The following is a 12,376-nucleotide window of genomic DNA, read 5'->3' on the forward strand; positions in this document are numbered from 1 at the left end:
ATTTTTTTTACGTAATAGACAAAAAAATTTTAATTCACATAGTGATCATAAGCTTTTAACTTTTTCACATGGTAGACAAAAGAGGTGTGTTTTGTTAACTTTATATTACTTTTTTGGAACAAGATGGCTTTTTTTTTTTTCAAAAGTAGACGTCGTAATGATCCTAATTGGGCATATATTTCGTAATTCAGTCGAAATAAATATTTAATTTAACTAAAAACTTAACATTTTGTTTACCATATTAAAAATTCGGATACTTCACCACGTAAATTTATTATCTACCACGTAAAAAAACCAAAAACTCAAAGTTACCACATATAATTTTCCTAAATTATTTTCTAGTTATATTGAAATCAAATTTTTATTAGGCTTACTTTTCTTGTCATTAAGATTTTCCAAACAATAATAGAATGCTTTATTTGGATTTTTATAAATATTGGCTTTCAATATGAAGTATTGACTTAATACAAATAATGCCTAGAAAGTTATTGGATCTCGACCAAGAAATATTGACCCTTTCTTATTTATAGGAAGTACAAAATTTAACCTTCTATATCTGTCAGTTACCAATTAGTTATTACAAACAATATAGATCATATTACAATATTAAAAAAAAAAAAAAAGGTCTAGTGTGTAAAATCAGTTAAATCTCACAATAGCAACTATGATCCTCTATAATGTTTTGGTAAGCTCATCTTTTGTACCCTTTCTTGCAACTTTAGGGTTCATACACAAGGTTCATTCAGTTTATAACTATATATGATGTACTACTTCGTCTAGCTTATCTTGATACATTATCGTTACAACTTTTAAATGACAACGTAGCAAAATGAAAGGTCAGAGTGATATGTCATTCATGTCTTAGAGTTTGTAACATCTAAAGACTACCGAGGACCCATATCGCTAATGCTTGATGTCCTAGTAAAACCGGTCGCAGACAGATCGAGCCTAGAGCATTCATCCAATTCCGAATATGAGCCTCCAACGAAGAAATGAGGTGCTGTCGGAGGTGGCAGTATGACAGAATCACCACTTAGTGCTGCTACGACAGTTGCCATTCTAGGCCTTTTCGAAGCGTCTTCTTGGATGCACAATAATGCTAAGTGGATGCACTTTTCTGCTTCTTCTAATGATATATCATCTTCCATTCTTGAGTCTACTAAGTTCATGGCCACACCCTCCTCCCATAGCTTCCAAGCCTATAATATTAGCCAATACGCGTGACAGTCATCCAGGATATTAGAAAGGGTTAGATGTACACAACTTTACTCATGTAATAGCATCAGAGGAATAAATAAATGAGCATAACTTACACGATCGAGTAGAGATTCTTCATTTCCGTCTAGTCTAAAAAAATTGTTCAATTGGCCACTTACAATCTCCAGAATCAAGATTCCGAAACTATAAACATCTGACTTCACTGAATAATGACCTGCAATCACGTACTCTGGTGCCATATACCCACTGTATAAGTTGTGAAATCTATCAGTTTTTCAGGTTTGAAGTTAAACTCATGTATGTAAATTTGAAGCATCATACATATCATACATAACAAAGATAAAGTCTTGAAAAACATGGTGAAAAAAGAGATACTCACAAAGTTCCAGCAATCCTACTAGTATTTTTTTGGGTTTCGTCTGCCTTAAAAAGTCTTGCCATTCCAAAATCGGAGATTTTTGGATTCATATCTTTATCAAGCAGGATATTACTAGCTTTAAGGTCCCGGTGTATGATCTTGAGCCGCGAATCCTCATGAAGATATAGTAGCCCTCTTGCAATACCACATATAATCTTACTTCTTGTTTTCCAATCTAAAGATGCCGACTTTTTAGAATCTGGCAAGTTGCAGAAGTATATATCAGCTCAAAAGAGAAACTGAATCACCCTTGACATATATATATATATGAAGGGCCTGTTTGGCAAATGGCTATTGGTCGAGTTGTGGTTGGTTGATCAGCTAGACATATTGAATGATAGCGAGTTATTAAGCCAACTATTTAAGCCAATTGTTATGAAGAATTTTGGAAAAATGAGAAAAATGGGTCGAACAACCAAAAACCAATAAAAGGCTATACATTCAGCTTTTCAGCTGCCTTAATTTGACTAACCAAAAAGTCAAAGGCCAATCAAAACTAACAAAAAGCCATTTGTCAAACAAATCCAAAATAAAACAGGTATACTCGTACCATTTAGAAATTTGTCAAGGCTAGAATTTGGTAAGTACTCATACACAAGTAGTGTCTCATGTGTAGCAAGGCAAAATCCAAGGAGTTTTACTAAGTTTTTGTGTTGGAGTTCAGCAACTAGTAGAGCTTCTGTCTTAAACTCAGAAATGCCTTGCCTAGAGAATCTTGATAGCCTCTTTACAGCCACCTCTTCTCCATTTTCAAGGTTTCCCTGTAAAAATGTAAAATCTAATGAACTATACATTCATAGTGCAAAAATATGGTTTTGATCTGTCCAATGATGTGATAAGCAGGGTGATGATCACATATCGGCGAAAGCACAACTTATCCATTGAATCGACCTAAACACCCGAGTTTTTTTATACCTTTATTCCTTTATACTATAGGCCACATTGAAAACCTTAACAACTCGACCAGTATGATAATATGAAAAGGAAGAAGAAAAGCATGTATCATAATCAATACCCTGTAGACTTCACCAAAACCACCTTCTCCCAGCTTTCTATCTTCTGAAAAATTATTGGTTGCAGTTCGTATCACGCCAATGTCAAATTTCAGGGACTCCACAACTTTAATATCATTTAAATCTGCAGGACTATGACTAATTAGCATAACTCTGATTTTTAATACTTGTTTATAAGCAAATGCAAGCAACAAATTTAGTGCAATTAAGCAAAATAAAAGAAGGACGTTTTGGATCTGAAATCAAGCCAAACCAGCTCAAAACACAAAAGCCACATCCAAGTAAGCAATAGAGTAAACTCAATCTACACATTCTTTTTGATGTTTAGGGAAGTCTCTTTTAAACTCTTCAAATCTTTAATTAGGGTGTGTTTTCAATGACTTTTTGATTAGCTTTTGACTTTTAACATTTTAGTTGGTTAAACAGATGCAAAATGTTTTATAAATGACTTGTTAGTCAGTTGAAAAGATGACTTTTAAATAAGTAGTTTTTGTCATTTTGACCCAATTTTTCTATAATAAACAGCCAACAACCAATAATTACTTTTATTAAATATCTGCATAACAACGAACTTAAATAGCCGACTCAACCACTATCAAATTAGCCAATACTTCTATCTAGTCAAACCAACCAAGAACCAATTGCATGACCGACCTTTTGATCTTTTCCAATGATAACCATTACCAAAATAGTCAACGAAAAACACTTAAATGAATTTGATTAGAAGTTTTGCCTTAGCAATCCTTGCAAAGAAGAAGGCTTAAAATTTAATTATTCAAATTTAACCATTTAGTACTAGTCTGATCAAGAAGGATTGAGGTTATCTTACCAGCTTGTGCTTCTATAGCCTTTCTCTTGTATATGAATATCAGAACTCCTATTAGTATAGTCAACACTAGAACTGCTGAGGTAATTGTGCCTATCAATACTGCCTTCTTTTTTGAAACTTTTCCTTGGGTTTCTGCTACACAAAATTTGCATATAATTAAAAACCGAATATAGTTAAAACTAAAATTTGACTGTAGTGCAAAAATGAGGAAGCGGCGGCAATTGCGGTAATGGACACGATGATGCAGGTGTGGGTTAATGCGGTTGATGTATAGTCAAATATTAGTCAAAGTAAAAAATATCATTGAAGTGACCTAAAACGATTTTTATACCTTTACGATGTAGATATTTCGATTAATTTAAAAACTTTACGAAGCGACTGCTACAAGGCTCAGCCACAATGAAATGACTAGTACACAACACCAACTTGTATAGATTATCTTAAATATAACTGGTTGTCAAAAGTGTGCCAAATATAATTGAGACAGAATTTCAAACAAACCATCTAATTCAGTCAATTTAAAGGACTACGAAAGTTTCTCCGCCTGTCAGACATGAAAACAAAAGAGAATTTTCGAGATGCTAAATCTTGGAATTATTAAACTTTATTGGTCAACAAGACAACAACATTTCATTATTCCAATGATATTTCTCACGTAAGCTCTATCTAGACAGGTTTGAATTTCGGATGTATGCAACCTTATTTCTATAATAACAAAAGGTTATCGATGATTAACTCTGTTAACTAATATTAACTTCAACTTCACGTTATAAAAAATACACGTAATTTAATGAATCATTGAACCATTTAGTGCAACATGGAAAATTGAATTCAAGATATTGAATCTACTACCAAAAACAAGATGTTGACTCACCAGGCACAAAACAGTTGTGGGTTCACAACAAGTGTACAGGCCAGTCCAACGAAGTACACATAAAAAGTTATGTTCGATTTATACAAAAACCATTCTCAACCATAATGATAATACCTCACTAATCATTTTCAATTCATTTCATAAGCCCAATGCCTTTAAGTAGCTCTCACTTAGATGGAGTTTAGAGAAGTCGTATGTATACAACTTTACCCTTGTTAGAGATAACAAAGATGTTTCCGATTAACCTTTAGTAGCAAACATCAACAGCAACTTCATATTTACACGAAACGCACATGAATAATGAGCCATTTTATATAATCCAATATAATATGAAACCAAAGAACTATAAATTTTTGTCCCCGTCGAAATAAAGAATACCTCACTAATCACCATTTTTCAAGGAACCAACTCAACCAAAAGCTTAAGCTTATGATTGAGACTCCAAAATATGTTGTATACTTTGACACCATTGATTGAATGAAACGGGAACAACCTTATGCAAGTACTATTGCTTACCTTTGAAAGGATCAAATACAGCTCGTCCAGCAGCATCTCCATAAAAAGGATATATATCATACCTCATATTACAATTAGGACACATCAAAGTACAGCCAGCCTTGACATTACAAAGCTCAGTAGTATTCCCAATAACCATCTTAAGACAACTTCTGCAATCACTTAAAGATATATCAGGTGTGCACTCAACAAGAGTATAAACTGTGTTCAAACTAGTCAAATTACCTACAAATCTAGCTTCTTTTGTTGCAAATTTCCTCTCTATTCTACCACTTGTAGCATTAATTGTAGCATTCCACATAGTATCGAGTACCACTTTCATAAAACTACTCATATTACTTGTAACAGACCAAATATCATGAGAATTTTCTCTGTTCCACATTGGTATCATAGGAGCAGGATGCATAGTACCAAGAAAAGATCTGTTAGAGTAATGAACAGCACATTGATCAAAGTACCATACTGTTGAGTCTTTCTTTCCAGGACAACGAGTGCCAAGCGTGTTGGTGGCTAATGAAACACACTTGTTACAGGCAGTATCAGTAACATCAAGACGGCAGAAGAAGAGGCCATAAACCTTGTCACCTCCAATGCCAACACTCGTGTTGTAGAAACGATTCGTGTTGCTCGAGTTTGAAGCGAGGTAAGAGAGAACTTTGTTGATATTGTGCTGATAAATGCTGTTTGAAGAAACGATAGTCATGTCTGGGCAAAGTGCATAAACATATGCTTGGGGAGGAGCTTCAGGAGCAGCACCTAAGGTATACAAAATCCAGTTAGTTAACAGAGAAAGGAAAACAAACAAAGATGGCCATGATTTAGTGAGAATTAGCATATTTAAAGAAAGAAAGATAAACACTAGACTACTATGATCTGAACAACATAAAAGCCATAGGAGGTGAATGTTAATGTGAATGGGATTTAGGAAGCTATTATAGTAAGACAACCCAATATAAGCAAGGAAAGATATAGTGCCCTGTGGGATAAAGCCACAGGTAACACTTATAGGATGCCACATTGGTCCTTCACACTCGCTCCTACTATCATTCCCATGCTTGCCTTTTGTTGTAGCTTGTAAATAAATGAACCTTAGTTCTAATCAGGTCAATTTTTTTGTCCTACTCAAAAATGATACAAGGTCAATCAAAAGTTAATGGCTTATGACCTAAATATATGGACTTCTGATTAAAAAAATGGTCCAACCTAAGCAAAATTATAAAAAGCAGGTGAAATTCACTTTTATGAGTTTTAATTCCAACATTTTTGTGTCTTGATTCACTATAGTTTTAGTCATTTCTAGTGTTTCGGGTTAATATTTTGTAAGTTAAAAAGTTTCGAAGGTATATATTAGTTCATTATTATAAGAAGAATTAATTTAACAAAATAAAAAAATTTATACATGATAATTTTCTTGAAAAATTTAAATAATTTAAGACTTGACCCTGCTTTGACAAATCTACTATTGTAATTAAAACCTTGTATGTTTGATTTTCGATTTATGAAAGCAGCCACTCGTAGAATTAGAAATGCAGGTAAAATTTACCTACATTACACCTATATGGTGGGATCCTTCTCTATATCTTCGTTCTGCGAGCATACTTTGTGCACCGGGCTGCCTTTTAGTTCCATTTCTTGAACCTGTCAGTATTTATTTTCGTATCCTAATTTCACAAGCTATATTACTGATTAAATGCTTGCATTATAACAATACCATGATATTTGAACAGAATTATTAGTTAAGAAAGTTTTCATAAATATGAAAGGTGGGTAAAATTAAATATCAATCAGTTTTTCATTTAGTCCTGAATAAAAAAATTCCCAGGTTTGTATATTTATATTTGCAAATAAGTTGACCAACAAAAGGATGCCATGATATGATATCCTTGGAAATGCTATCTGATCCACAGGTGATGCTAACTTTGCAACAGCATGAAGTCAGTCTCAATAATTTCATGCTATTTTTTTAATGAGAAGCATAACTAACTGGGAGGAAAACATATATACTGTATACAGTACATGGAGTATAAAAGAGGGAGAGCATTAAATTTTGATGGTTGGTTATACTTGATATTACAGATATATCCAACTATGAGTAATACTCACGGCTGTATCACTTAAGGCCGACTTTAAGGATAGGCTAGAATGTTTGTTTGATAAATGGTTGTTGGTTGAAATCATTATCTGGACCTATTAGTTGATTTGACCAGATGGAAGTATTGAATAATTTACTAGTTGTTCTTTTTAATCCAGTTATTTTGGAGATGTTTGCAAAAAAAGCTGTTAGTTGTTAGCCAAATAGCCATTAATTAGAGAGTAAAGTGGTCAAAAGTCAATAAAAAAACTAATATAAATAGCCTTTTGTTTTGGAAGGCATTTATCAAAAATTGTATTCTGCTTTCTTCCCGACTAAAATACAAAAAGTTATAAGTCAACAAAAACACCATATACCAAACACCCTCTAAATTATGATGAAATATTGATAAAACAAGTCTGAAAGAGACCCATATTTTATAATGGGAAATTCTACGAGGTAATCATGAGGTTTTGGGTTTTCCACGTGGTAATCAAAACTTTTAAAAAATTCACGCGGTAACCCTGAGGTTTACCAAATTGTTCCACTGTGACCTTTTCGCACATAAAACATTAGGAAAACGTTAGCAAACGTTAATTTTGAAGCTTTAAGGCTGTTGTAAGCCTATTTATGCGACTCACCATTTCAAATGCCATCAGTTTCAACTTTTTCCCCCAAAATATAAACCCTAACTCTACCATCTTTGGATTTGGGGGAAAAAAATATGATTTGGATGAAAGATGGTAGAGTTGGGGTTTATGTTTTGAGAAAAAAGGTTAAAACTGATGACATTTGAAATGGCGAGTCGCATAAATAGGCGTACAACAGCTTTAAAGCTTTGAAATCAATATTGGCTAATGTTTTTATGTGAAAAAAGGTCACGATGGAACAATTACGTAAACCTCAAGATTACCGCGTGGATTTTTTAAAAGTTTTGGTTACCACGTAAAAAATCCAAAACCTCAGGATTACCACGTGAAATTTCCCTTTTATAATTTGACATGAGCTAAAATTTTTAAATAATAATTCCTAACGTAACAAATTCAATAAGACAGCGATCAACAAAATAACCTGAAGCATAAAGTTTCCATAAGGATCTCATGAGCACCTACATCAGCCAATACAGGACATTAATCAAGTGTGCTGAAATTAGGAAAAATTAACTTTTTAGGAAGAACTTAGCCATTTCTTAATCTAAAAATCATGGACAAAGTATTAGAAAAGAAAAAACTGCAAATAAATACAAAAGTAGAGCGCAAACGTAGATTGCAAGGGCTGACCACTGTCAGCCCCCAAGTGACCGCAAACGATGTGTATAAGTTAGCTGCCCAATTTGGCAACAGTTTAAGATTTGTGTCCAAGTATCCTCACTCAACAAACAACTTAAGTTAGATAATTATATCTCGTAATAAAATATACTTGAGCCCAATATTTGTAGGCTCATAATTTATTGAATAATTTACGAATTATAACCTTAAAGTTTAACACTTTTGTGAATTTCAGTATCAATATTTATTTTTTACGAATTACTGTCACCAAAGTATCAAAGTTTATGTTGAGTATGGTGACTCCAACTAGTAGCACCATTGAATGGCAAAGAAGATGAATCAAGAGAAGAGTCATGGAGGAGCTGCAGGTGGGTCCGTGGGGCGCAGAGTAGTTGCTGCCTCGGTGCGCGGGGTGCGGAGTGCGTTCTGTCTTCATTTCGCGGCTCGCGTAGTTGTACGCGGCTCGCGAAATGGCAATTTCTTTTCACGGGAGCAGTTTTTCGGGCTGGTTACTATGTGTTTATTATGTAGTAACTTCCTTTTATTGGGATAAGTATATAAACTCCCATTTTAGTGTTAGGGCATAATGATTCACAAATTGAGAGAGATCACAAGAGAGTCATTATTATTTGTGAGTGTGATTGAATTCATCTTGTAAATTCTTTGCGATCATAGTGAAATTATTTGATTTCGGTGCCGGTGGACCACATCGATAGTGAACCACGTTAAATTTCTTGTGTCATTTTCTTATTGTTTTTGATTGAATTTCTTTATTGTTTCATTATTGTTTATCGATTCTTGCTTTCGCTGTCGCTCAACAGTTTACAGGTTCAAGCCTAAAACACAGAACTCCGTTCACTTAACCTAAAATTCCAAATACCAAAATGGTCGGAATTTTGTGGTTTAATACTTTGGTGCCCGTAATTCGTAAAAAATAAATATTTAAGTTGTAATTTATAAAATTGCTAAATTCTAAGGTTTTAATTCGCAAATTATTTTAATTTGTAATATACTTTAACAATTAGTCTCTGGCTCCACCAGAACGCATTACAGGGTAGTATCTATCTACATCAAACATTCACCAAACTGTGCCAACTACCAACCTTTCAATGCGGCTATCTCTGATCAACTGATGCATCAGCTGTAATCTAGTTCATCAGATTTGTTTGATATCAACTCCACAATCAATGTTCATCTTTCCCACAGTTATATTCTGAAAGAGGTCCGCCCCTCTTAATTAATTTGCTTACAAATTACTGTATAATTTGCTTCTTGGCTGAATAAAACATAAAAATTAGAATTTTATGGATGGAGTTTTAAATATCAAAAATTTATGGATGATTAGACTATATTACACAGTACACACATTTGAGGCCTCAACCATCCGTTCAAATCTCATCCAGCCCCTCCGAAATATTCGCTAAATCTCATCCTACCCCTCCGAAATATTAGCTGGAGACTTGTATTGGAAAATGTAGCAACATAGGGGTGGGGCGAGTATTAATTAGGAAACAATCTATATTTGGGATTTATCATTGTTAATCTTGTCAATTTCTCGAATAAAGAATCAAATAACATCATCAATTGCTGCTTTGCATTTCCTGAATATATATGAGAAAATTCACAGGAAAATAGAAAACTAGACCATATTTGATTATGTCAGTCTTAAATGGTGACTTGAATTCACCAAATTAATTCTTATGTATTAATAAGTGTATAGAGAGGGAATCCTATAAATAAAGTAAGTGGGTGAGTTAAGTATATAATTTAATGTGTGGTGTTTAAGTGTTAGAATTAATTTATGAAGTTGCGGAGGAATTAAGGATTGACTTAAATATAAGAATTATAGCATGATGAAAGATAGTTAATGAGAAGACTAAAGGGTGAAGATTTTTGTACAGAGCATTCAAGTAATGAAGCATTGCCTTAATCGAGCATTGGATTCGGTCTTGATGTTCCTTGAATTTGTTTATTGTGCATTAATCCTTAGCCTTAATTATGTAATACTCATTAATGTACAAACCTCTATAAATAGAGGTCTCATATGTCATTGTAAATCATCCACAAAATTACCCAAACCTAAACACCGTCATATCTCTTCTCGATTGTAATTCTCCATTTGGGAGTTCTTTGAACTCTTTTGTGATAATATAAGCGTGATACTATACACTGGAAGACATAACCCTAATTGGGTGAACCTCGTTAAATGTTTGTGTCATTTTTATTGCATTATTTTCTCTTACAAACATCGTTCTTATTGAGAGTGTAATTTGTTCATCACAAGACTTCATAAACTCGAACTTGATGATATTAGAGATTGAAACAAATTATTTGATCTCTAATATAGCATCGTTTCGGCTAAAAATTGGCATAAATAAAGTGGGTATCAAACCAAGTTAGCTATCGCAAAGAACTTTAGTTCAGACAATTCTTCAAACACCTTATGGCCATATTTAACCGTGCTAATTAAACCGACCTAGGAGTATTTCGTAAGTGTAGGAAATTGGGAAAGCATAGCAAATGATAAGGATTGAGGAATGTACTTTACCTGCTGCCTACAATCTGCTTTATCTTTCATGTGTTCATTCCATGTTTCCATTGCCAATTGATGCTCGAGAAGATTGTTTCTGGTGCAAATTTTCGCCCAAAGTACTGCAAGTCTCCATTATAAAATACAAATTCTCACCTGTTGAGATTTATGGTGCGACTTAAATGCATAATTAATGTGTGTATTTATGTGTGAACTCATGGGATAGAATCCTATGGAGTAAGTTAATGGGTGCTTTAAGTGAGTAATTTAATGATTGTGGTGTTTAAGTGTGATTTATTTGTTGAAGTAATCATGAGAGTTATGGGTTTTAATGATGTTTAATAAGAAGTGCAAAAGGTTTTGAAGAGGCTTTGCTCGAGTAGAAAATGACAGAAAGCATATTGAAGGTCGCTCGGCCAGCTAGCTCGACCGAGCGAGCTTCTAAGTGGGTCGAGCGAACAAACAGAATACTTCCAGTTGCGAGCCTCTGTTTTGGTCAAGCGGATCCTTTGACGATTCATAGATTGCTGTTTTCGTCCCTTTAACTTGTTGGAGCTGTTTCAAAGTGGTTAATACTCAGAATTAAGGCTGTAATCTCATTGAATGTACTTAGTACTATAAATAGAGAGCTCTCATGCTCATCCAAGACATAGTAAACACAACCCCTAAGCCATACACATAGTCTTTTGTCTTATCTCTTACTCAATTGTAATACTTCATTTGTAAGAGTGTTTTACTTATTTGAAATTATATAAATAAGAAATTACGCACCACGGAGGACATAGCCATCATTTGGTGAACCTCCTTAAATCATTGTGTCATTTTGCAAATTTTATTTTATCAAACATTTATTTGTGCATTAAAATTGTGTTATAACCCCAAATATAATATATTATAACTACAAATATATGTTGTTATAACCTCATATATATTATGTTATAACCTTTTATATATATATATATATATATATATATATATATATATATATATATATATATATATATATATATATATATATATATATATATATATATATATATATATATATATATATATATATATTTTGTTATAGTTTTAAATATATTATATTATAATCCCAAATAAATTATGTTGTAAACCTCAAATATATGCCAGTATAACACAAAATATATTATGTTATAATCCTAAATAAATGTTGTTATAACTCCAAATATATTATGTGACTTTTCACATTACACTTACACGCGCGCGTCATTTTTTTTTTTTAAATTAACATAATGAGCTGGACTTTTAAGAACCGTCTTTAGAAAAGATGGTCTTTCAAGAGAGAGGCCATATAACTAATTCAATTCAAAATATATGACTTAAAAGTGATTTGATAACTCGAATGAAGACCTTTAGTTATAGTATAATGTCTTGTATAGTAAGACATTCTTTGAAGAAAATTAATTTTACGTATTAGTGTATCACGAAAAAATCGTTTTCTTAGAAAAACTATTTCGGTGTTTCCATGCTACAAATATACTTCAAAACTTCCCAAAGGTTTAACACGTACACTCAATCTCACAACAATATGTACTTGATTTGTAAAGGTGTGAACGCAACACTACACTTAATACTTGGATTAGAAAACAAAAGTATGCAAGTACAAGAGTATTAT

At 33.0% G+C, this 12,376-nt stretch overlaps 1 protein-coding gene across 10 annotated transcripts; it reads right to left on the minus strand.

Annotated features, from left to right (window-relative positions):
• Positions 1 to 535: 535 nt before the first annotated feature.
• Positions 536 to 11,205, minus strand: LOC130824225 (cysteine-rich receptor-like protein kinase 44). 10 transcript variants are annotated; one of them, XM_057689139.1, is made up of 11 exons: positions 10,756 to 11,205; positions 9,311 to 9,483; positions 8,011 to 8,047; positions 6,412 to 6,506; positions 4,869 to 5,624; positions 3,479 to 3,610; positions 2,652 to 2,773; positions 2,187 to 2,397; positions 1,598 to 1,835; positions 1,314 to 1,464; positions 536 to 1,199 (listed from the first exon to the last, which is right to left on the minus strand). In XM_057689139.1, exons 5-11 carry the CDS (start codon positions 5,569 to 5,571, stop codon positions 885 to 887), a joined length of 1,872 nt encoding a protein of 623 aa, XP_057545122.1. In that variant the 5' UTR covers positions 5,572 to 5,624; positions 6,412 to 6,506; positions 8,011 to 8,047; positions 9,311 to 9,483; positions 10,756 to 11,205; the 3' UTR covers positions 536 to 884. The 10 variants fall into 10 exon arrangements, with proteins under 10 accessions (XP_057545122.1, XP_057545121.1, XP_057545124.1 ...); XM_057689138.1 differs by having other exon boundaries at positions 6,412 to 6,529; XM_057689141.1 differs by lacking the exon at positions 9,311 to 9,483 and having other exon boundaries at positions 6,416 to 6,506.
• Positions 11,206 to 12,376: the final 1,171 nt, after the last annotated feature.

The sequence above is a fragment of the Amaranthus tricolor genome, chromosome 9 (genome assembly GCF_026212465.1).
Source record: "Amaranthus tricolor cultivar Red isolate AtriRed21 chromosome 9, ASM2621246v1, whole genome shotgun sequence".
Classification (NCBI taxonomy): domain Eukaryota; kingdom Viridiplantae; phylum Streptophyta; class Magnoliopsida; order Caryophyllales; family Amaranthaceae; genus Amaranthus; species Amaranthus tricolor.